The 26,981-nt window shown below is 42.0% G+C and overlaps 3 protein-coding genes across 3 annotated transcripts in view; all 3 read left to right on the forward strand.

The window, feature by feature from the left end:
- The window catches only part of LOC134283988 (remodeling and spacing factor 1), a 51,308-nt gene that overhangs the window by 2,553 nt on the left and 21,774 nt on the right, over positions 1-26,981 (forward strand). The window lies entirely within an intron of this gene.
- LOC134286517 (uncharacterized) lies at positions 658-4,974 on the forward strand. The gene has a single exon (XM_062848141.1). It carries the CDS (start codon positions 658-660, stop codon positions 4,972-4,974), a length of 4,317 nt encoding a protein of 1,438 aa, XP_062704125.1.
- LOC134286519 (uncharacterized) lies at positions 5,040-6,059 on the forward strand. The gene has a single exon (XM_062848142.1). The coding sequence runs from the start codon at positions 5,040-5,042 to the stop codon at positions 6,057-6,059; it is 1,020 nt and encodes a 339-aa protein (XP_062704126.1).

Consider the following 26,981-nt stretch of genomic DNA (forward strand, 5'->3'; position numbering starts at 1 on the left):
TTAAGACGTGTGTCGACGCAGTTAAGTAGCAAAACTGAATTCGAACCAAATCAAAGAAAACCATGTAAATAGTGTAAATAGAGTTTGAAACGTTAAGCCTGGTGTTTTAATTCCGGTTCTGGTTCCCTGGTTAAGTGGTCTCTTCGGAAAGTCGTCGGTCCGCCTATGTCGAGAAGTCGTAAAATACAGTCCACTTTCGAACATAAATTTGGTCCTTCGAACCGGATCGTGTGAAGTGAAGTGCCTTTCCGACTGTTCCGGAACCGGATGAAGAACCAGGAAGTGAAGAAGTGAAGCAAAAATCCGAAAAAGTCGGAAATCCGTGGAAAATCAAACGTTCTCGGTGTGAGCAAAATGGCCGCCGTCGAAGTACAGTGCTGGTGCGACGTCACCATTTTGTGAAGAACAAATGTTAGTGCGCCATTTTGGGAAAGTGCTGATGGTCTAGCCCATCGAAGAAATTGATTGAAACGAGCAATTAAGTGCTCAATTCCCGGGGTGCTAAACCCTGTTAAGTGAAGAAGGCTGTTGTGAAGATAGTGTTTCGGTTCTGCCACTGTGTCCGTTAGTGGAATCCGGTTGCGTGAGCATATACTTGGCTGTGTTCCCAACCAACGTCGAGCACTGGGCTTGACATGAAGTGGTGTCCACGGTGGCATGCCGGAAAAAAGTGATTTGCAGCAGCAGCAATCGGCGGCGTCTGGAGCTAGTTCTGCACTTGGGCAGTCTACTCTGGATTCTACCACACCGCTAAGCAAGAAGCAGAAGAAGAAGCTAAGGTTGACTGAAAAGTTGGCCACCATGGAAAATATCCAACGACTCGTCCGTGTCCGCGGCGCGGCCAAAGGTAAGCTCACTCGTATCCTTAATACTATTCGCCCAAATGAAGAGGAGGTGGTCCAGCTGACGGAAGCTGAGATCAAAGTCTACATGGCGAAGGTGGAAGCAGCCCATAAGGACTACAACGATGCTCACAACCAAATCGTGAACGAGGTGTCGGATGATGACTACGAGCAGCATGAGCAGCTGTACGAGGAGTTCGATATCCTTCACGACACCGTTTCCATTCTCTTGGAGGATCAGCTCAACAAGGTCAGAGCCACCGCAGCGGCCGCAGCTGCTGCCACGATTGCGGCGCAACAAGTTCAGCAAGCACCGGTTGTCATCCATCAACCACTTCGCATGCCGGTTCCCACTTTCGACGGTCGGTATGAGAGCTGGCCAAAGTTCAAGGCCATGTTCAAGGATCTCGTGGATAAGGGTCCAGATCCGCCGGCAGTCAAGCTGTATCATCTGGACAAGGCTCTGGTCGGTAGTGCAGCCGGTCTCATCGATGCCAAGACAATCAACGAAGGCAACTACGCCCACGCGTGGCAAATTCTTGAAGAGAGGTTCGAGAACAAACGTCACGCTATCGACTCTCATATTCATGGTCTTCTGAATCTTAAGCGCATGACGAAGAAGAGCCATTTGGAGCTGCGGAGTCTGGTCGACGAGTGTAGCAAGCATGTGGAAGGTCTCAAGTTCCTGGAGCGAGATTTCGATGGAGTAGGTGAGGATTTCGTGATTCATCTACTGGCGGCAGCGTTGCACAACGACGTGCGCCATATGTGGGAGTCCACCATTAAGCACGGTGAGCTTCCCGATTACGACGAGATGCTGACGTTCCTGAAGGAGCAGACCTTCATCCTGGAGAGGGTTGAAGCCAGCAACCAGAAGTCATCATCGGTTCCCATTAAGTCCGTGTCTGCATCCAACAAGCCGTCGATGCAGAAAGCCCACGCAGTCGTTTCGTCAAGCGAGAAGGAAACAAAGTGTGATTTTTGCGGAAAGGCACACGCCAATCACCAGTGCGCTGATTTCAAGGCTCTTCCTGTTCCGCAAAGATTGGTCAAGGTGCGAGAGCGCAACGTGTGCTTTAATTGCCTACGAAGAGGCCATCGAAGCGCCGATTGTTCATCGGACAAATCCTGCCAGAAGTGTAAGCGTCGGCATCATAGTCTCCTTCACGCCGAGGAGAAGCCCAAGCAAGATGCAGATCAACCAAGCAAGTTGGCCCCGCCGCCAGTTCCAGAGCAAGAAGGTTCATCATCATCATCAACGTCGACGACAGCTACGTGTTCCAGCGTGGCCACCCACTCGCAGCAAGTGCTGCTGCTCACGGCGGTAGTGGACGTAATGGACAAAAACTACCAGCCGCATCCGTGCCGAGTATTATTGGACAGTGGGTCTCAAGTCAATTTGGTGACGCAGTCCGTGGCAGATAAGTTGGGCTTGAAGTTGAATTCGTCGAACGTCACGATGTTCGGGGTCAACAACACGAAGACCCAATCATCCAACAGTGGCACGGTGCATCTTTCGTCGAGGTACAGGGATTTTCATGCCAAGGTCAAGTGTCTGGTAACTGACAAAGTAACATCCGATCTGCCATCATCGGTTATCAATATCAGCGCGTTGGAGCTTCCCGCTGGTGTTCATCTAGCCGATCCGAACTTTTTCCATCCGAGCAAGGTGGATATGCTTCTGGGTAACGAATGGTTCCTTAAGTTGTTGCTACCCGGAGAAATTACTTTCGATGACAAACTTCCTGTCCTTCGCGAGACCCAATTTGGTTGGGTTGTTGGTGGAGTCTTCGAAGAAGGTGCGGTATCTGATGGAGCAGTTTATTCGCACACAGTCACGATGGACGAATTAAGCCAGTCCATTCAACGCTTCTGGGAAGTTGAAGATGTCGCTGATGTCGTCGAGCGTAGCAGCGAAGAAGAGGAGTGTGAGGAGCACTTCAAAGCGACTCATCGTAGGGATGCTTCCGGGCGGTACATCGTCGAGCTGCCGCTGAAGGAGTCCGTGAGCGAATTGGGAGATTCCAGGCCGCTTGCATTAAGAAGGTTTCATGCGCTGGAGCGAAAGCTTTCGCAACATCCGGATCTGAAGAAGCAGTACCAGGATTTCATGGACGAGTACGAGAGTCTTGGACACTGCAAAGAAGTGAACGTTAGTGAAGATCCATCAGGTATCATCAAGTGGTACTTACCTCATCATGCTGTGCTGCGGCCATCGAATACTACTACTAAGTGCCGTGTGGTGTTCGATGCATCGGCGAAGGTATCTGGTCGGTCGCTCAACGATGTAATGAAGATTGGCGCCATCATTCAAAGCGATCTGCAGTCCATCTCTCTTCGATTCCGTCTCCCGCTCCATGTGTTGGCTACTGACGTGGCCAAAATGTACAGACAAGTCTTCGTCGATCGGCGGCATACGCCGCTAACTCGTGTGTTCTGGAGGAAAATTCCTTCCGAACCGCTTCGTGTACTAGAGCTGACAACAGTCACCTACGGCACGGCTTCCGCCCCGTTTTTGGCAACGCGGGCACTCTTGCAATTGGCTATCGACGAAGGCTTCAAGTATCCTGTGGCTGCTGACATCGTGAAGAATAGTTTCTACGTGGACAACGCATTATTTGGGTTTGACGACCTGAATGAAGCAAGCGAGGCTCAAGTGCAGTTGATTGGCCTGCTCAAGGCCGGTGGATTCCATCTGCATAAGTGGGCTTCCAACAATCCTACCTTGCTGGAGCGGATACCGGAAAGCGATCGGGACGAGTTGGTCAGCATCGACGAAAGTGGTTCAAGTGAAGTGATTAAAACGTTGGGACTAATGTGGAACCCAACTTTGGACGCTCTGCAGTTCATCTCCATTCCAACAGTGTGTGAAAATAGTGCAACAAAGCGGCAAGTGCTGTCGCTCATATCAAGAATGTTCGACCCCTTGGGTCTTGTGGCGCCGGTCATCGTTATCGGTAAACTTTTGATGAAGAGCATTTGGAAAGAAGAGTTGGAATGGGACGAAGAGCTCTCAGGAGAGCTGAAGAAAAAGTGTGTAGAGTTCCTGAATGCGTTAAGAGGTGTTACCAGCCTTAAGATTCCCCGTCACGTCGTGGTCACTGGAGCCGTTGCCTTCGAGTTGCACGGATTTGGGGATGCAACCTTGGAGGCCTACGGTGCCTGTGTGTACATCAGGTCAATCGTACCTGGTCAAGCTGCAGTAGTGAGATTGTTGTGCGCAAAATCGAAGATCATTCCGAAGACAGTGTTGACCATACCGAGAAAGGAACTTCTAGCAGCGCTCTTGCTGCACCGATTGGTGAAGAAAGTGCTGGCAGCATTAGCGCTGCCCTTTCGTGACATTTCGTTGTGGTCAGACAATCAAGTGGTGCTAGCTTGGCTAGCGAAGAACCCGGAACATTTGGAAGTGTTTGTGCGAAACCGGGTAAGTGAGATTAACTCTACTGGAAATCAATTCAAGTGGAACTATGTAAATACGCTGGACAATCCAGCCGATGTAGTGTCACGTGGCCAGTCTGCCGACGCTCTTCAGAAGAACGATCTTTGGTGGAATGGTCCGTTGTTCCTGCGCAGTGAAGAATATCAGGTGGTGGTCCCTGATCCACTGTCCGATGAAGATGTTCCTGAGTTGCGGCAGGCCACTGTAGCTTCAGCGGTGGTGACATTGGAGAAGCTGCCAGTATTCCAGAAGTATGAGTCCTTCAGAAAGCTGCAGCGAGTTCTGGCATACGTCTTGCGTTTTTGCCGGAATGCTAAGGAGAAGACAGTCAACAAGCGAACCACCGAGCGTTTCCCCACCATGTTCGAAATGCGCCAAACGTTGAAGGTCATCGTCAGGGTGGTTCAATCACAGCACTTTGGTAAGGAGGTAGCCATTATGGAGTCCGGTGAATACTGCAAAAGATTTAAAGCATTAAACCCCTTTTTGGATGATGGAATGATTCGCGTCGGTGGACGACTGCGACATTCGAGTTTGCCGTACGGAGTAAAGCATCAGTGGATCTTACCTAAGAACGATGAAACCGTCGAACGGTTGATTCAAGCTGTACATCGTGAGAATCTGCACATCGGACCGTCGGCGCTGCTGGCACAGCTCCGCCGGCAATTCTGGATCCTAGGAGCTCGGTAGTACGCAAGGTGACCCGAAATTGCGTGCGGTGCTTCCGGCTCAACCCTCCATGTGCTAGTCAGTTCATGGGGGATCTTCCCATCGCAAGGTGCGACAAGGCTCCCGCTTTCGTGAAGGTTGGCGTTGACTTTGCGGGACCCATGCTCATCAAGCAACGAGGAAGAAAGGCGTCTCCCCTCAAGGGATATGTCAGCGTGTTCGTGTGTATGGTCACCAAGGGCATACATCTGGAGGTAGTTGAGGATCTCTCGGCCGACGCGTTCATAGCCGCCCTCCAGCGATTCGTCTCTCGCCGTGGTGTCCCTGAGCAGATATTCTCCGACAATGGGACAAACTTTGTCGGTGCTCGCAACGAGCTGAACGAGCTCTATCGGCTTTTTAAGCAGGAAGCTACCGAGCTCAAGATTTTCGAGTTCTGCCAAACCAGGCAGATCGAATGGAAGATGATTCCCCCGAACGCCCCACACATGGGTGGGATTTGGGAAGCAGGAGTAAAGAGCGTCAAGACCATCCTGAAGAAAAAGTGCCAGTCAAGCCTCTTGACGATGTCCGAGTTTTCGACCTTGCTGTGCCAGATCGAAGCTCAGCTCAACTCTCGGCCTTTGTACGCTCCGTCTGAGGACCCCTCGGAGCTCGAGCCGTTAACTCCAGGTCATTTCATGATCGATCGTCCTCTGACTGCCATTCCGGAGCCCAGTTACGATGGAATCCCGGAAAATCGGCTCTCCAGATGGCAGTACGTCCAGCGCCTGCGTCAAGAGTTCTGGAAGCGCTGGTCCGAAGAGTACCTGCTGGAGTTACAGGTACGACAGAAGTGGAATAAGAAGAAGGAGAACATTCTACCTGGTGCGGTGGTGGTTATCAAGGATGACAACTTACCACCCCAACAATGGAAGCTGGGTAAAATCGAAGCAGCCTACACTGGAGCAGATGGATTGGTCCGTGTGGTGGACGTTCGAACCAAGGCCGGTATTCTGAAGCGTCCGATCCACAAACTGGCCCCTCTACCTATACTGGACAACCGTGTGGCCAACGAGAACAAGGGTCCCGCGGGGGAGGATGTTCGGGCCGATCGCCACGAATGATTAATTTTCTCCGTGCACCTTCAGCCGCAGCCTGCTGAGGTGCGCTATTCCAGCAGCACAGAGCTGCGCGAAAGACAACATGTGATGCAAGCAACCGCAACCGCCCGAAAGGATCACGCGAAGGAAGAGTGGGCGCAAAAGGAGGAAAATTCCTATCCTCAGGCAAAGTTTATTGTTCGCCGTACGTTCGACGTGTTAAGACGTGTGTCGACGCAGTTAAGTAGCAAAACTGAATTCGAACCAAATCAAAGAAAACCATGTAAATAGTGTAAATAGAGTTTGAAACGTTAAGCCTGGTGTTTTAATTCCGGTTCTGGTTCCCTGGTTAAGTGGTCTCTTCGGAAAGTCGTCGGTCCGCCTATGTCGAGAAGTCGTAAAATACAGTCCACTTTCGAACAGAATCCTCTTTGTAAAAAACTTTAAAATTGCAGATCTCAGCATTCAACAATATCTAAGCCAATACTAAACCGATTTTGATGAAAATTTTATGGTATAAGCTAAGCTACATACAATGTACCATTACCGTGCCATTAGGGTGAGGCTAATTTCAAAAAATCTCTCCGATATATGATTTCCCAAATGGAAAGTGGTCTACTAGTCGAAATAAGTCAGCTGTACAAAAATGAGCGTTTCGGTTGATATTTAGGGGTGGCGCAAAGGGTTCAAGTGAAATTTTTGCTAGAACAAACTTTCAAAAATCATTTCAAATTTAATTTTCAAACTTATTTTTTCTAGACTAAATTGGTGATTCTAGAATCCAGTTGGACCAAATTTGTGCTCTAAATTGCGATATCTCTACTGGTTTCTGAGATATTTGAAAAAAAATGTCGTTTTTCAGTATTTTTTGGGTTTGGTACCAAAATATGACATTTTTCTCAAATATCTTGGAAACCAGTGGAGATATCGCAATTTTGAGCACAAACTTGGTCCAATTGGGTTCTAAAATCACCGATTTAGTCTAGAAAAAATAAGTTTGAAAATTAAATTTGAAATGATTTTTGAAAGTTTGTTCTAGCAAAAATTTCACTTGAATCCTTTACTTACTTACCTTACCGGTCAGGCTAAGGCCGGGGTGGCCTCTGCTGTACATAGTAGCCGCCTCCATTCCACTCGGTCCACACAGTGGGATCATTCTGAAAAAAGACGATCGAAACCTCTAAGAGCCGTTAGATGACGTTTTAGCATATGGTTGTCTTTGGAAGATGTGTTCAGAAATATCGTCTCTATTTTTGTGCATATTCACTGTATGGTATAACTGTAGGGTGAACCCGAGTAAAAAAATATTTTTTCAAAATAATTTTTTAGAGGGTAGATGTCTTCAGCAAAGTTGTAGAACAAGTAATTTCAAGTATCTTTGCTGAAGACACCATATAGTTTGGACTTCATTTTTTGGGAAAAAATATGAAAGTTTAAAAAACAACCTCAAAATCAGTTTTTTGAACTTTTCCATGATTATATCGTAAAATTTCAACGTGATATGTTCTACAAGTTTGTAGGTACTACTGGAATACACTATCTTGCCGAAGACACCAACTCTGTAAAATTGAAAATTGCTCCAGCAAACCAATTTTTTTGAAAATTTTTCACTATTTTCACTATTGAATATTTTTTGAATAGGCACTTTTTGGCAGCCGTGCTATCAAAATTTCAATGCTTTATCATGTCCAGAATAGACCAAAAGTGACTTAACAATCGAGTCTGATAAGGCACTTTGATTTCTGATGCAATTTTAATAGTCATTTTCCAAAGAAAATATTCACAAATTTCTTACAAATCAATTAATACAAACTGAAAACTCACGAAAACTTTTTGACATTAATATTTGTCAATCCAAATAGTATTCTTGTTGAAATAGTCTACATTTATAACACTGTGGTTGACTTTACATTGAATATACGACAAAAAATATCGCTTTTTAAATTTTTAGATGAGTTTTTAACACCAATTAAAAACTGTGTTTTTTATCTAATTTTTTATTGTAATTCGCAATGCATTTGTTTATGTTAAAATACATACATTATTCAATCAACTAAAACAATGATAACATTTATTTTCATTTGCTATGTTAACATTACAACTTCGGTTAAAAAACTAAAAAGGCGAAAATATAATGAATGCCTCTACAATTTTTGTGTTGAAAATAAAAAAAATTAAAATAAAACGAGTGAAACATTATTACATCACATTAAAATAGCCAGCATCTGTTAGAGTAAATCTTACGTCATGATGAAACTTCTTCACAGATATTTTATTGAAATTGGTTATGCTGTTTGATACTCTTTAAAATTTATTTTTTCCAGTGTTCAAGAACTGCGTCCGTTAGGTCGATTAATGTCCATGATTTTCAAAATTCCTTGACAAATCCGCATCAACATCACGGCTCGATTGTGGATACTTTTCCGGAGGAGCCTTTAGTTTTAAGTTTATATTACCGTGTGCGCACCTAACTTTGCGCAGGTCCAAACTTTGCGCATTCTTGTAAAATAATTAAAAAAATAACTAAATGTCAACATTTTCACCAGTTTAATCATTGCACTAGCATTGTGTAAGCATAAACATTATTTGGCGAAAATTATATTACCATAAAATCTTTGTTTATGTTGAATAATAAACAAAAAATACACAAAAACGTCAAAATTTGCCTCGCCTTAACACGGCTGCCAAGAAGTAACTCTACTAAAAATCAACATTTTCTCCGATAAAACTGTACAACGATGATTAATTTTGCAGTTAATTTACAAAAAAGGTGATATTCTAGTAATATCAATCACAGTTCGTAATATTTTTTTCAATTTAACTAGTAAATAGTGGTGCGCAATGTTTGGAACCAATATTTGCACTGTGTTCCTAATTTTTGCGCACTTTCAGTAAATGCATGATGAACGTGAATACATGACTTATGAACCATTTATATATTATGTAACAATTGTATTGACAATTTCAGGCCTACCTCCACCATGTAGCAAATTTTGTATAGAAATTAGTAGAAAATTGTGTGAACCGTAGCACTACGGCAGGCACTCTTGGTCTGTCTACAATGTTACGTGATTTGTGAACAGTCCTTCATTTGACTTATCCGGCGGTCAATGTTAGGGGCGATTCAAATATGACGTCCAACATTTTTTTTAATTTTAGAACCCCCTCCTCCCCCGGGTTACCCCGTCACGCTTCATAGTACCTATAGCTAATACATGGCATATCACACTTTTTCAGAAAACTCCAACCCCACCCCCCTCCCACCAGAGATGGACGTCATATTTAAATGATCCCTTATTGTTCCTATCCGTAACGATCACTCCATTTATTAGGAGGCTTTTACCTTTGATCTCTACCCACTGGAAAACCCCTCATGAATTTTGGATTGTTCACAGGGTAGGTGCCTAGTACGAACCGCAGACGAATTCAAGAACTGCCGGAGGCCTCCGTCGCCCCTCTCTCGTAGGACAAAGTATTTCAACAAAGATCAGTTAAGAGCACACTACCTGAATAACTTTAGTTCAATGGGCAAACATTATATAATAGTATTTTTGATGACTTTTTCAAGCAATCCATAGCATGCGCAAAATTAGGCACACCATGCGCAAAGTTAGGAACAATCGAAGATTTTGTGCGCAAAGTTAGGAACAAGGCAATGACATTGTTTTTCTATTTTAAGTATTTTTTGGTTCATATTATGATTTTTTAAATATTGCAGACTCAAAGAAGGATCATTAGTCTATCGTATAAGCATGTTGTTCATGCTATTATTTGTTTATTTGTATTTTTTATAACGATTAGAAATTTGATTTTTCTTAACTGCGCAAAGTTTGGTGCATACACGGTATAACGATTTTTTGAAAAGATAAAAAGGTTTTGTGCCTTTTTGAGAAAGATTTCGTAGATGAGGAAATCACTCAAAGAAGTTTTTCCCTCTTTCAAAATTTGTAGTTCAAAATAAATGACACTAACAGTTGAAATAGTCTACATTTATTTAACTTGTTTTTTTATTCAGAATTACTACTTGGATGAGCTAAAAATAATATCGAAAGGTTGTATGAGAATTGTGAATATTTTCTTTGAAAATTACTATTAAAAAAGCTTCAGATATCAAAGAGCCTTACCAGACCCGATTGTTTAGTCAATTTTGGTATATTCTGGACATAATGAACCATAGAAATTTTAACAGCACGGCTGTTAAAAAGTGCCTACTCAAAAAATATTCAATAGTGAGTTTTTACCTCATCTAAAAATTTAAAAAGCGATATTTTTGTCGGATATTCAATGTAAAGTCAACCACAGTGTTAGAAATGTAGACTATTTCAACAAGAATACTATTTTGATTAACAAATGTTAATGTCGAAAAGTTTTCGTGAGTTTTCAGTTTGTATTAAATGATTTGTATGAAATTTGTGAATATTTTCTTTGAAAAATGACTATTAAAATTGCATCAGAAATCAAAGTGCCTTATCAGACCCGATTGTTAAGTCACTTTTGGTCTATTCTGGACATGATAAAGCATTGAAATTTTGATAGCACGGCTGCCAAAAAGTGCCCATTCAAAAAATATTCAATAGTGAAAATAGTGAAAAAAATTCAAAAAAATTGGTTTACTGGAGCAATTTTCAATTTTACTGAGTTGGTGTCTTCGGCAAGATAGTGTATTCTAGTAGTACCTACAAACTTGTAGAACATATCACGTTGAAATTTTACGATATAATCATGGAAAAGTTCAAAAAACTGATTTTGAGGATGTTTTTTAAATTTTTATATTTCCTCCCTAAAAATTAAGTCCAAGCTATATGGTGTCTTCAGCAAAGTTACTTGAAATTACTTGTTCTACAACTTTGCTGAAGACATCTACCCGCTAAAAAAATATTTTGGAAAAATAGTTTTTTGCTCGGGTTCACCCTACAGTTATACCATACAGTGAATATGCATAAAAATAGAGAAGATTTTTCTGAACATATCTACCAAAGACACCTATATGCTAAAATGTCATCTGACGGCTCTTAGAGGTTTTGATCGTCTTTTTTCAGAATAATCCCACTGTGTGGCTGTTTGCCTCTAGTTCCGCACTCTGCGTAGGGTCCGCAGATCGTCCTCCACTTGGTCGACCCACCTAGCTCGCTGCGCACCACGTCTTCTTGTACCGGTCGGATGACTCTCGAGAACCATTTTAGTCGGGTTGCTATCCGACATCCTGATGACGTGACCCGCCCACCGTAGCCTCCCGATTTTCGCGGTATGGACGATGGTTGGTTCTCTCAGCAGCTGATGCAGCTCGTGGTTCATTCGCCTTCTCCAAGTCCCGTCTTCCATCTGCACTCCGCCGTAGATGGTACGCAACACCTTCCGTTCGAAAACTCCAAGGGCGCGTTGATCCTCTGCACGTAGGGTCCATGTTTCGTGCCCATAGAGGACGACCGGTCTAATCAACGTTTTGTAGATGGTTAACTTCGTGCTACGGCGAACTTTATTCGATCGTAGAGTTCTGCGGAGTCCAAAGTAAGAACGATTTCCTGCCACAATGCGCCTCTGAATTTCTCTGCTGGTGTCGTAGTCGTCGGTCGCCAGTGAGCCCAAGTACACGAATTCTTCAACCGCCTCGATTTCATCACCGTCGATATGAATTCGGGGTGGCGGGCGCGGTGATTCCTCCCTGGAGCCCTTTGCCATCATGTACTTTGTCTTCGACACATTAATGACTAATCCGATTCGCCTGGCTTCACTCTTTAGTCGGATGTACGTTTCCGCCATCGTCTCAAATTTACGAGCAATAATATCAATATCATCGGCGAAACCAAGCAGCTGAACGGACTTCGTGAGAATCGTCCCACTCGTGTTTATCCCCGCACTTCTTATTACACCCTCCAAAGCAATGTTGAACAGCAAGCACGAAAGACCATCACCTTGCCGTAACCCTCTGCGAGATTCGAAGGGACTCGAGAGTGTCCCTGATACTCGAACTACGCACATCACTCGATCCATCGTCGCCTTGATCAACCGTATCAGTTTATCCGGGAATCCGTATTCGTGCATAATCTGCCATAGCTGTTCTCGATCGATTGTATCATACGCCGATTTGAAATCGATGAACAAGTGATGTGTGGGCACGTTGTATTCGCGGCATTTCTGCAACACCTGGCGGATGGCGAACATTTGGTCCGTTGTAGCGCGTTCACCCATAAATCCAGCCTGATATTGCCCCACGAACTCTCTTGCAATCGGTGATAGACGGCGGCATAAAATTTGAGAGAGTATCTTGTAGGCAGCGCTCAGTAGTGTGATCGCGCGGTAGTTCCCGCAATCCAACTTGTCGCCCTTTTTGTAGATGGGACACACGATACCTTCCATCCATTCCTCCGGTAATACTTCCTCCTCCCAAATCTTGGTAATGACCCAGTGTAGTGCTCTTACCAGTGCTTCTCCACCGTATTTTAGAAGCTCGCTTGGTAGTTGATCTGCTCCAGCGGCTTTGTTGTTTTTCAACCGGCCAACCTCCTCCTCAATCTCTTGAAGGTCAGGGGCCGGAAGTCTTTCGTCCTGTGCACATACTCCTAGATCTGTTACCACGCCACCTTCGGTACTTGCAGCGTCGCCATTGAGGTGCTCATCGTAATGCTGCCGCCACCTCTCGACCACCTCACGCTCGCTCGTGAGAATATTCCCATGATTATCTCGGCACATGTCGGCTTGTGGCACAAAGCCTCTGCGCGAGCGGTTCAGCTTCTCGTAGAACTTTCGTGTGTCCTTAGCGCGGTACAGCTCTTCCATCGCTTCGCGATCTCGTTCTTCCTGCTGGCGCTTCTTCATCCGGAAGTCTGAGTTCTGCCTGTTCCGCGCCTGTTTGTAACGTGCCTCATTCGCTCTCGTACGGTGTTGCAGCATTCTCGCCCATGCTGCATTCTTCTCGTTTTTCAACTGTTCACATTCGCCGTCGTACCAGTCGTTTCTGTGATTCGGAGTCGCGAAGCCTAGTGCTGTAGCCGAGGTACTACCTATGGCGGATCGGATGTCCCTCCAGCCATCTTCAAGTCTAGCTGCGCCAAGCTGCTCTTCCGTTGGTAGGGCCACTGCTAACTGCTGCGCGTAGTCTTGAGCCACTTCTACGTTACGAAGTTGCTCGATGTTAGGCCGCGGCGTTCGACTTCGACGCGTGGTGATAACCGTCGAAAGTTTTGAGCGCATGCATACAGCTACTAAGTAGTGATCCGAATCTATATTCGCACTGCGGTATGTGCGGACGTTGGTTATATCTGAGAAGAATTTACCGTCGATTAGAACGTGGTCGATTTGGTTTTCTGTTTGGTGGTCGGGTGATCTCCAGGTGGCTTTGTGGATATCTTTGCGGGGGAAGAAGGTGCTTCGGACTACCATACCACGGGAGGCTGCAAAGTTTACGCATCGCTGGCCGTTATCATTCGATACGGCGTGCAGGCTGTTTCGCCCGATTACCGGTCTGTACATTTCCTCCCTTCCTACCTGCGCGTTCATGTCGCCGACAACGATTTTCACGTCACGCGGCGAGCAACCATCGTATGTTTGCTCTAACTGCGCGTAGAACGCTTCTTTCTCGTCATCAGGTCTCCCTTCGTGTGGGCAGTGGACGTTGATGATGCTGTAGTTGAAGAAACGGCCCTTAACTCTCAACATGCACATCCTTGCGTTGATCGGCTGCCACCCGATCACACGTTGTCGCATCTTGCCCAACACTATAAAACCTGTTCCCAGTTCATTGGTGGTGCCACAGCTTTGGTAGAAGGTGGCCGCTCGATGCCCGCTTTTCCACACTTTCTGTCCAGTCCAACAAAGTTCCTGCAACGCCACGATGTCGAAGTTGCGGGGATGTAGTTCGTCGTAGATTATCCTGTCACATCCTGCGAAACCTAGTGACTTGCAATTCCATGTTCCAAGTTTCCAATCGTAGTCCTTATTTCGTCGCGTGGGTCTTTGCCGATTGTGTCGAGTCGTAGTTTCTCCTATGTTATTCGCAATGGGGATTTTTACGGGTGGCTTATTGGGCCTACGCCAACACTCCTGTCTCGCCGGAGGGCCATCGTGCCAGTTCTGTTTAACGTCCCAACCAACACTGGGACGACCACGCTGATGGGGCTACCACCTTGGATCTAGCTGGGCGTGGTGCAGCGTTTCTTACTCAGCCGCTGGATGCCAGAACAGACGCTGTTTGAGCCGCACCTCCTTGGTGAACAGACACTCGGATCGTACCTCCTCAATCTAGCTGAAGTCAGAAGGACAACAGTGCCCAGGCTGCACTACCAGCTAAGCACACAACTCTTAGCTGGCGGTCTTTGTCATCGCTTGACCCGTGGAAGCATGAGGTAGGAACTTGTGAGGACCAGAGCTATATTGGACGCTCTCCTTATCGACTCACCGTTTTGCAGCCCGTTTTGAATCCTTTACGCCACCCCTAAATATCAACCGAAATCGCTCATTTTTGTACAGCTGACTTATTTCGACTAGTGGATCACTTTCCACTTGAGAAATCATATATCGGGGAGATTTTTTGAAATTAGCCCCACCCTACCGTGCCATGCCTTAATACCGTGACCTTAAGGATCCTCTTCACTTCAAAGAGCCCTGTAAAAATTAATTATCCATGTTTCTTGATTTTTTAAACGCTATTTTATTGCTTATAGTGTGTATTATGAAAAATTAATATAATTAATGGAATTCAAAATGTTTAAGCCATTGTTCAAATCAAAATGGTAAAACATAGCATTGTGCCTAATACCGTGTATGTGAACCGTATACATCGGTGGTCCTTTGAATCATCACTATGGTCCACTGCACGAATTTATGCTAGCCTGCTTACTCTCACAGAAAATTTGACGTTTGAGCGGTTCCGGCACCTTTCAAACGTTAAATTTCGTGTGAAAGTAAGCAGGCCAGAATAAATTCGTGCAGTAATCCATATCAATCATACTAAGTTCAAACTTAAAAGAACTTATGCGTTAAACGTTGCCTACGCTAAGAATACTGCAACTCCGGAAATCATACCAATCAACTATGATTTTTTGCCACAAGAATTTCTTGCGAAAATCATAGTTACGAACTATGATTTTGGATTCAAAGCGCCAACTATTATTGTCATACTGTTACTGTATAAATTTCATAACACTTACGCACAATTGTCATTTGCTCCCGCAATGTGCCTCATATGCATGTTTTTGTTCTCTTTTTCTTTGTACGCTCCCACCGCTATCATTTGTGCGGGAGCGTAGCGCAAGGAGGAAAACAAAGAGAAACGTCGAACCATCAGAAAAATCAGCACAAAGAGACACATTTTTGTGCATCATTTTTGAGGCTGCCGCAAAGTTGTTCGACAATTTTACCGGCGTTTAGCGCGGTATGATTGTTCCGTTCGCATTGCATGACACAATTGCATACATAAATACTTGTACGCTTGTTAATTATTGGTTTTATGAGCATAAGCATATTTATGTTAACACCCGGTGCACAAAGTACCTCAATTTTGAGCAAACGCACTTTTTTGTGCAAACAAATCCGCACATGTTTCGGTGTCACAAGCTCAGGGGCGCCAACTTGGTTAAATTATTGGGGGGGCAAAGCCTGTTTTTACTGATTTTTTGTATGGGAAAATTAAAAAATCGTCAATTATTGGGGGGGGGCAAAACCATGCTTGCCCCCCCCCTAAGTTGGCGCCTATGCACAAGCTGCAAGCAGGAAGGTGAAAGAAACCGAGAGAAGCCGCTCTGGCATTGGATGCGGGAGCGTGGTGCAGATTTTTTGTTCTCTTGTTTTGCTCTGAGGAGGATTCCATCTCTGCACTCACGTATGAAAATCATCCCGACAACGTATAAAAACGCCGGGGCCCGTGGTGCAGTGGCTACACGTTCGCTTCATAAGCGGATGGTCATGGGTTCGATCCCAGCCCCGGCACTTCGTCAGTTGCTCTTCCCCCCTAGAGCGGCTGGCACTTGACCCTCTTCTGAGCTCTCATAGCTCAAACGGACCCGGATAATTGGATATCGGCGAACGGCAACCCATAATGGACGACCCTCAATCGGACTGGAAAAGGAACAACAGCCACACATCATTTCATCATCGTGCTCATCATTCTACCAAGGACAGGGTAGAAAAGTGAAAGCAGCATAAAGGCAAACCAGTTCGATGTAGTAGAAACACGATATTCGGAACACAAAAAGAACCATGCCCTAATACAGTGTATTGGTATTTTGCACTCACCTTTTGTATATAATTTTAATTGCTTGTTTTTGTAAATATATGCCAAATTGATTACGCCTAACTTAAGGAGGTTTAATATGCTAATGATTGAACTAGTTGCTCAGTTAAAAAAATAATACTTAGTAAAATATTTGAGTTTTTTGTCAAAAACACGGTATTAGGAGGCACACGGTATTAGGGCATGGCACGGTTTTGGTTTTGGTATACGCAGTCTAAAGTTATGGAACAAATTGTATGACCCAAATTTGCGCATTCCAGTCTTTATAGTGTTTGCTTCGGGAGCCGTACCTAGGTGATGATCGCTCGATTAGTTCCATGCGTCCCAGTGCCCTGCTACAATGATTCCTACAAATAATTCGTAAACTTAAGGACAGACTTGTTAGAATCCCAACATGGCCGCCACAATGGCCGACTTTGGCACCTACTCACTATACTGCCGTGAATCGCAAGTCAGTCCCATATGCAAAAAGTAGGCATTGAGAAAATGGACTCTGAAGTTTTCAAATTCGATTTCTATGTGAAACTTAAAAAAATCGCCACGAATTGAAAACTTCTGCGATCATCATGAAACTTTCACACATTGTTTCAAACGTGAAAACGTAACAGTGAAAAATATAAAATTGGTTAAAACAGTGTTAAGTTTTGTATTGCAGGGTACACAAGTTCGTAATGGGACTGATTTGCGATTACATTTCATTATGGGACAATCTGACTTGGTGTTGTTTTTTAATTTTACTGAACAAACTATATATTTTTATTCACGCAGCTGAAAGATCATCCCAAGAAAGGTCGAAAACGGCCATTAACTCATTTTTGTCCAAAATGCAGATGGGACTGACTTGCGATTCACGGCAGTATAGATAGTAGAGTAAACATAGATCCGCTAAGGTGAATCCGTTGTATCCAAACGAACTGTCAAAATCTGTATCCAAACGAGCATGACGTCACGATTAGGACAACATCAATGGAACGCATGACGTCATATTCAATCGTCGCACTTTTGAAAATTACTACTTGCACGCTTGAAACATTTTAGTCAGCGGTGTCCGCGGATCTATGTTTACTCTACTATCTATACTACTCACGATTTCGAGCGCACAAATCTCTTCGTAAACAAAACCAGCGGACCTGATCTTCTTATTTGAAAAGCAAGTTATTCTCGCACCTTTGAATCATTGTAGTAGAAGACAACATGATACATATTTATTGATATAGAATATATGTTTTCTAGTTTGATCAAAGGAATCAATCATCAACATAAGGTTTTAATCGTGATCTTTGAATATTTGATGTTTTGAGAGATTATAGAACTACAAATAAAGCAAACATCGATCGTTCGTACTCTGATCAAAAACTGGCTTTTCTTGGCATGTAGCCAAACATCTATCAGGAATCGGTAGAATCGCTTCCAAGGCTGCTCTGAAAATTTTATTGCAAATTTAAATTCAACTTTGAACCGGGAGCTAAATATGAATGCAGACGCAGAGTAGTTCTTTCTTTTTCAACAAAAATTGTTATTTGTTTACCATATTTTTTTGGTTTTATTCCTTGTTGGGTATATAAGTCACTGCGACCAGCTCTTTGATCTATTGTGACAAATTCCCCAGTTTTATTTTGCTATGTCAAGTTGACGTATCGCCATTGGTTGTAGCAATAATTGAACCTTGACTGTTAGCGTGATCCCAACACGGTACCACAGTTCGAATGTAGTACATTTCATTGGGGTTGTTCTCTAGACATCAAAGGGTTCTGTCAGCCCCTTGTCAAAAAACCTAATTCTTTTAGCTGCAATTGCCGGGCAACGGCACATCAAATGCTCCGAGTCTTCTGTATCTATGCCGCAAAAGCGACACATATCATCTTGAAGCTTTCCAATCAGCTTCAGATGATACCGGCTCGGACAATGATCTGTTAAGGCCCCTTAGCGTGTCATCGAAAAATGGCTTCTTCAAAATCATTGACCGAAATCAACTTTACACAACATTGCACCAATACATGTTTGTAAAAAATCGACACTTATCTTATTCTATAAAATAATCAATTTCTCGCGAGATATTCGGCATAAAAATGTATTCACACTACTTCAAATACAACAAGCCTCTTTCCAAGTAATCACGATTACTAAGCAGTAGTTCACTCGAAAGTAGAAATTTTCAACGATTTGTTTCGACCGCACTAAAATATGGTTGGTGGTGTTTACCACCCACCGCAGTACCAACGACGACGGCGGCAGCGCGGTGATGTCTTTTGGCGCGCACAATCATCGATCATTGCACGCAGTGATGTCGATCCTGCTGGCCAAAGCATCAATGAAATTGAACGAAATCAATTAAAAAATCCAGTCAAACACATTGGTTATGCGTCATAAAATCAAAAATAATTTGTGGGGTGGTTATTTTTTAACTTTTTTACCACAATTGTTAGTGAAATAGCAAAGCATTATAATTTACGAAATCTTCACCAAGCGGTCCGCCAGCACTGCTGTTGCAGCAAACATAAACAGTGAGAGAGCGTACCAAAATAATTCGATTTTGGGCAACCAAGTGAGTGAGTGCTTTTTAGCGTGAACCGAGCACTTTTGACGTTTGCGGAACGACTGCGGTGGTCGAAACCACCGCAACCCCGTTGGATTTTTTTCTATTTTACCGCAATATATTAACAAGCTCCACACCCATTCTGATTGGCTGTGTTTCGTGGTAAGACAAAGTATTCTTCAAATTAACAAAAAGTGTACAACTCTATCCTTAGCAAAAAAGAGCAGCAGGAAAAAAGGAAGGGTGTATGGTTTGCATGCAGAAACCTCCCAGAAAAGACAATTTTCTTTATTACCTATGACGTCGCCTTAACTGATATGAGGATCAAAATTCCTTTCGCATTATGCAACATAAATTATGCTACCGGAGTTAAGAACTACCACAAAGTAATTGGAACAAGAAGTTAATTTAGTTTAACATTTGTAGCTAGTTTCCATTTGATGGAAATCATAAATGATAAATACGAGTTCCATGAATAAGGCATAATCTAAAATATAAACGACTCATAAGAAAGTGATCATTCTTCATAAATAATTCAGTATTCAGTATTCAGTATTTATTCAGCCTATAGTTATAAACTTTTTATTAGGTCAAGGAAACATACATTATAGATTAATACAAATTGTTAATTCCAAAAGTGCCAGTGAAGAAACAGGGGTTTAAGCAGTAATAAATTACAAAAGTTCCATAAACAAATAAATGCATAAATAAATCAAAAGTTTCCATAAATAATTGATTTTTGAACAATTACAATTCAAAAATGCAATGAATAAATCAACTGTTGCAATAAAAAAGCCATTTTCCCACCAAATAACTTCGAATTTTCCATAAATAAATCCGATTTTTCCATAATAAATTAGAAAATTCACAATAAAAAAATCTCGAAAAAGCAATAAATTATTTAAAAAATGCAATAAAAAATGACTAAATTACCCATGAAAAACAAATGCAGGAAAGTATGAGGCAGTGAAATGCTGAATCGCACTTATATGACTGTAACGACTGAAAAGCCTACCTAACTATGATTGCAATTTACCGAGCAATCGCTTGCTGTCCGAACTCGCTATCGCTCGTCGGACCTATTGGTGTTTCCATAATCAAAGTTGTGCTTTACTGTCCATAAATTGCCGAAAATTTACTATGGAGCGCCTCCCCTGGGCTTGGATTATATCTTCCAGGATGCTTTGATTTCAGGCATGTGGTCGATGGCCTTTGCAGTAATGATTAGAATAGCTGAATGTATAATCAATGGCAAACAATTCTGTAAGAATCAGATCTCCAAGTCATCTGATATAGTTATACTGATCATGACGCTGCATAGTATATCGAACATTTGTCGAAGTCATTTATGTGCCGGGAAAATATAATTCCAAGTTGGAGAGAATATTACAAACTGAGGGAGGGTAATAGGCCCAGTCAGACCCCTGAATGGGCAATGTGGGTTAGTTTATGGGAATGCCATTGAAGGTTTGTAATATTCTCCGAGGCTTTCGAAATCCAACAGGGCGCGTCCCCGGGTTGCGGATAGGGGGAAAAGGGAGATTTTTCACATTTGTACTGTAGTCAGCCAATGTGGTATTATCTCCTATGGTGTTGTAGTGCGAATGAATGATCTCATTCTATGGGAATTCGAACCTTGTAATGTATTGTTTATCAACTTCAATTTTCTAAGCTTGATAAGGTTTTGAAGACAAACATGAGATGAGAGAATTGCCTAATAGGAAAGTCACATCAGCAAAGCTTTTACGTATGCAAATGCTATCCATGGGGTCATGTCTAGCATTTAATATGTATGGCAATGACTGATTCTTACCTAGCAGGGGTACTACAAGACCACGCGGACAATTCGATTAAAGGCTTAATTGGGGATAATATATTTTCCAGAACTGAAGGGACATTTTTTCCGGGGTGACTGGCGAGTCGGAGAGGGTAGAAGTTTCCGTTTGTTATAATTGACAAAATAAACAATCGGACGCTTTTTCTTTCTATGACTTGCTTGGTATTTTGTGGATTATTGTTTTTTGGTTTTGGAAGGTATGCGATTTACTATTGAGCCTTAAAATTATTTTGCATCTGAATAGCATTGATATCGTCAAGTCTGCACCAACACCCTAATCCCACACCAAAATACCCTTTTCCTATCCCATGGCGTTTATGTGGTCAGCAAAGACTATTCAGCCATTACCCCTCCTTATCATCGGCTTTGGACTGACTTGCGCTCTCATTGCCCCACCAAATGCTGCAAAATGAAAATGAAAATGAAATGAAAATTTACTATGGAGCGCCTTGAACAAAATTTTAAAAAAGGCAGGTCGTTGGTTTTATCTAGAGTATATGTACCATTCCTTAGCCTAATTTGCAAGCCGCTTTGACAATTTTGACCATAACTCACTAGAAATAAAATGTTGACCCTATCACACACTCTAGGCAATGCATGTTTCACTAATTGGAAGTAAACTAACGTAAATATTCAAGAATTTACTTAACCCACGAGCGTTCGCGCTGTTGTATTTTGTACAACACGTTGAAAAAATCTCGCTTTTTGTACTCTGAATTGGCGTGGTGCTGACGCAGGTAGTCAACCAACCGCGCGAGTTACGGAAGGTTAATTGAGTTGAAAAGATTCGATGCGATGGTATGCAACGTTGGTCTATGGTACAAAAATTGGCCTATTAGTGGATACAACGTTGGCCTATTGCTTTCCATGCACTAGAACCACTTATTATCTCATTTTTTCAATATTTCTGCTGAAGCATTATCTCTGTTTGTTCACCAATCTTACTTTTAAATTACATTTTCGGAGCCAAATTTTCAAAAAAAAACTATAAATAAATCACTTAAACTAAAGTTCTTTCTAAATTAAGTAAGGAAAACAACACAACCCTATTATTGTGTAATATTTTTACAATCACTGCATACAAAATCTATCTTTCTGCTCGTTCTTTCTGGTTCTTACGCAAGCAATGTTGTAGACGTCACTTTATCGGTGTTGTTGACGTCACTTTACTAATGGGCCAAGATTTGGGTACATAGTGAAAAAAATGTCCTCAATATTCGGCCCACATTCAATTTGTAAAATAGTTATTATTCGTTGAAAACAAATGTACAAGTTCAAAATAGCATCTTTCACTGTCGCATCAAATGTTCAGCTTCAATAACTCAATTCGAAATGTTCCAGAATCATGGCATTTATGATCATGTGTATAAGCTACCCACTAAGCCGAAGAATCATGACTTCTACAAACGCCAAACAAAGTGACATTTTCATTCAATTTAAATGCTCCAAAGTGCTAAAATTGAAAATAAATTTTACAGCTGCTTGGCGCACAGCTTTTTGGATATCCAGTTATGCGCGTTTGTTTGAATTTTTGGTTTACGTTGAGATAGGCCGAACGAGGGAACTATGCCAACGAAGCATCCCGGTACCCTATATATCAACCAATACATAATGGATTTTGATGAAAATTTTTTGGTATAAGCTACATATAATGTACCATTACTGGTTTAAAAATGAGCTGTTTTGGTGTACGAAATCTAAAGTTATAAAAAAAAATTGTGTGACAAAATTTTGACCATACCACCCTTGAGCGTTCAGGATTAACCTGATTCAACAACGAACCACCATCACGAAACGGCACATTTTGTCCGAGATATCGAAAATCTACGACCCTCTTGGATTGTTCGCACCCGCCACAGTGATCGCCAAGCTTCAAATGCGTGAGCTGTGGAAACTAAAAATTTGATGGGACGAGGAGATGCCAGAGGAGCAGCGAGACAAATGGATTAACTTTATTACGAGCCTCACTAACACTGCCGGAATGTCAATCCATCGATTCGTACTGGCAAATCATCGAGTCGCCGTTGAGCTGCACGCGTTTTCAGAAGCTTGCATGGCGGCCTACGGTATGTGTGTATGTGCGGTCCATTTGACCAGATAGCATCGCTGAGATGCATCTACTTGCGAGCAAGTCAAAGGTTGCCCCGAATCAGACTATACCACGTTTGGAGTTATGCGCGTTCCTGCTGATGTTTCGTATGGTATGGATGAAGAAGTCTCCTCACGAGCTCACGATCTGCCTCCTATCCAGAGTTCCAGTCTGCCGAAGAAGTTGAGTTATCAGATGTCAAGGCAGTTACTCTCCCGGTCGTCAACCAGCCAAACTAGTTTCCAGTTCTCGAGAAATACAGTTCTTTTCGCAAACTTCGAAGAGTGATGACATTCGTGGCACGGTTCATTCGGAAGGCAAAGTAGATACGAACTGCAAATCTGGAGCAACATTTGAAAAGGGCATACAAGCATTGGTAAACAATGACTTCACACGTCGCTCCTGAGCTTATTCATAAAAACTAAGGCCGTTATCAGATAGAGCAAACATCGATCTTTCGGATAACGGTGTTCATTTGCGTGGGCGGGCTGCTGTTATGCCCTACGGAGTGTTTTCGAAAAAAGACACAAGACCTCTTGGGCCCTTTTCAAATGTTGCTCCAGAAATGATGATGAACCATTCCCAACGGTCAAAGAATTTAAAGTGAGCCTCGATTTGATTGTCGGACTTGTACAACGACAGCATTACGGAAAAGACATAAAACAAATTCAACATTACCAGACAACGCAGAATGCTCACGACAAGTAATGTAGGAGATTTACGTTACTTGAACCCAATGTACCAAGCTGGAATACTACGTGTGGGTGGGAGAATCAAACACGCGAACCTGACGTTCAGTCAACGTCATCCGATTATGCTCCCTGCTAAACACCATGTGACGAAGATTATTATCAACGATCTCCACGAAAGATATCTGCACATCGGAGCTAGCGGATTATTATCAGCGCTTCGACAATAATTCTGGATAGGGGCTGTCCATTAATTACGTAAGAGAATTTTTACAATTTTTTGACACAAGATTTTTTATATGACAACCCAAAATGTTGTGTACACTCAGCGAAAAAAACTAACAAAAAACATCAAAATACCTTATGAATTTTTGCCATAACATATTCTTATGGATGCCATAAGAATATCTTGTGAAAACTAGTTTTCATAAGTTATCCTTATGGCGTGACATAAGAAAATCTTATGAGAATGAATTTTCATAAGATTTTCCTCATGGCATTCATATATTTAAATTATGGCAAAAATCTTATGAACTTCTTAAGGTTTTTTAGTTGCGTGTATGCCTCGTAAGATTTTTCAAAACCCCCCTTACCCCCATAAACCCTTACGTAATTAATTGACAGCCCCATAGTGGACGGGCGAAACGTAACTCAAAAGCAACTTCGAAAGTGTGCTCGCTATTTCAGAATCACTCCACCGGATGTAAAGCGCATAATGGGTGACCTGCCGCAGTTTCGAGTGACACAGGCTGACGTCTTCTCGAGAGTTGGTGTCGATTACGGTGGGCCTTTTCTCATCAAAACGGGCAACCCACGGAAACCGGTGTATCAAAAAACGTACATTGCCCTGTTTGTTTGTATGTTTACAAAGGCAATTCCTATCGAGTTGGCTGCAGATTTATCAACTAAAGCTTTCATCAACGTGCTGAAACGTTTCGTGGCCCGACGTGGAGTGCCTACCCGCATAGTTGGCAACTGTAAGTGCACTATCTCGCATAGTGTTTACAACAATGTGCTACAATGCCTGAACAGTATGACATGTGATCTGTCTCCACAGTAATTGGGTTTTTAAATTAAGAAAAATTTAATGATTTTTTATTTTTAAACGAAAGAGCACCTTTTTCTGAGCCGCTATGATTTTTTTCAGATTTTTAGAACTTTATTTTGGCATCTAAAATCAATTTCAAAGAGATTTTTTGAAATCACCTTTTGACAGCTGGGTAACTGCTTGACAGCTCCGCTCAGTACAAAATGCGACGAGGGGTGATTCGACAAATCGCTCCCATACAAATTTCAAATTGATTTTTAAATAGGTTCCCGGGCACCAAAATTGATGAAAATTTGGCTTTCGGCTCATTTTGGTATGCAGATTCAGAATATGGAATTATCTCAACACCACTAAAGAAGCCAATTGGTAGTGTAAGTATATTGTAGTAACCCATTTGGCATATTGTTATGGGCCATTTCACAATATGGCGAATAGGCGGTTACGTTAGGTTACCGTCAGTGGGGGTGTCATTGGGCCAAAACTGCATAGTCCATCCCTTTGTATGTCGTTACAACAATACTTTAACTCTAAATCAATGTTGAATTCGTTATTCATTTAAATATTGTTTAGGATTGTTTAAAATATAAATGCTTCAACTTTAATTTCGACAATAATATAGAGTAATTAAAATTGGCCCAATTTCACCCCTTCTAGGGGGTGACATTGGGCCAAACGATAAAATTCAATCCAAATAGTTCAATGTGAGAAAATATCGCTTTCAAATCAAAACTAGTGAATATATAGCTGCTTGCGCACAACCTATCAGTGCATAGTAGGCCTGTCCACCTTTTCAAAAATGTTCTCTGATTCTCAAGTCCACCCCCATATTTTGATTGGCATCCTAAAAGAAGTAACTGGTCAAAATTTCAGCCAAATCCATTGAAATTAAGAGGTGCATCAAATCAATTTTGTGTTTTTCGACTATTTTTGAACTTCAAAAAATCATAACTACACTAAAACTTGTCAAAACTTAATTCTTTCGGCAGAAATTGAAAGATATACTTGTTTGCTACAACTTCTCCGAACAACGTGTGCCAATCAAATTGAAGGAAACATGTGTAATTAACACATTTCTGATCAGAAAAACCTTAAAAAGTTGATTTTTTGATATATTTCGTTCTGGAACACCATAATATACGTAATAAGTTTGATATTTTAAAACGGCATCATATTCTCTAGTGTTTTTTTGGTTTTTTGCTTCTTTGACACCAATGCTGTAGGAGTTGAGAAAAAAAATATTAAAATTCGGGAAAGCCAAATGTGGCCTAAAAACTAGCTTTTTGGGGGCAATCACGCTGTGGCGCGAAATAGTAGTGAACGTAGTAGCTTTGCTTCCTTGTAGTTTGCCTTGGCTACCCCCCACCGCGGGTGATAACAAACAAGCGTGATGACAGGTGTTGGCTATCATATCAGTGCTGACGCGATGCCACTTTTTGCGCGCCAAAGCGTGATAGGCCACATTTAGCTTTCATGAATTTTAGTAATTTTTGCACAACTCCTACAGCTTTGGTGTCAAAGAAGCAAATAACAAAAAAACATTGGAGAATATGATGCCATTTTAAAATATCAAACTTATTACGTATATTAGGGTGTTCCAGAACGAAATATATCAAAAAATCAACTTTTTAAGGTTTTTCTGATCAGAAATGTGTTAATTACACATGTTTCCTTCAATTTTATTGGCACACGTTGTTCGGAGAAGTTGTAGCAAACAAGTATAGCTTTCAATTTCTGCCGAAAGAATTAAGTTTTGACAAGTTTTAGTGTAGTTATGATTTTTTGAAGTTCAAAAATAGTCGAAAAACACAAAATTGATTTGATGCACCTCTTAATTTCAATGGATCTGGCTGAAATTTTGACCAGTTACTTCTTTTAGGATGCCAATCAAAATATGGGGGTGGACTTGAGAATCAGAGAACATTTTTGAAAAGATGAACAGGCCTAGTGCCTAGTCACTTTAAAATAACATTACAAACAAACAAACGTGAAAGTTTGACCACATTCATTGTAAACGATCATTGATCCATTACAATACATCCCTGGATATAACTCCAACTAGCATTCTCAAAAGACAAAAGAAATATTTCCTCATCATCTACCTATAAAATGATATGCGTGCATTTTTAATTTAGCATGAATCTTACATTTATTTCTAAAACAAACGCCGTTTTATGCATAAAATAATGTGAATACTCGCAGTTGTTTTAATTCACATTTGTAGGGTTCTCGTACTGACTGCATTGCTTTTATATGACCCAAAGTCACCCCCAAAACAGCAGTTCATTACATATCCGATGTTCAGCTATTTTATAGGGTAAGAAATCAAGCTTTGAACTAGTCAAATTGTAATCTTAATTTGAACCATTTCGAAATTCATTAAAATGATACACTTTTTGGGCAAATCTTGTCCCAAACAGGTTGGTAAATGGATTCTCGTAATATAACCTGGTAGAATTGACTTTAAAAGCATTGAATGAAGCGTTTTTTTCATTGAAAATAAGAAATTGAAAAATCACTGC

Source organism: Aedes albopictus, chromosome 2, assembly GCF_035046485.1.
Source record: "Aedes albopictus strain Foshan chromosome 2, AalbF5, whole genome shotgun sequence".
Classification (NCBI taxonomy): Eukaryota; Metazoa; Arthropoda; class Insecta; order Diptera; family Culicidae; genus Aedes; species Aedes albopictus.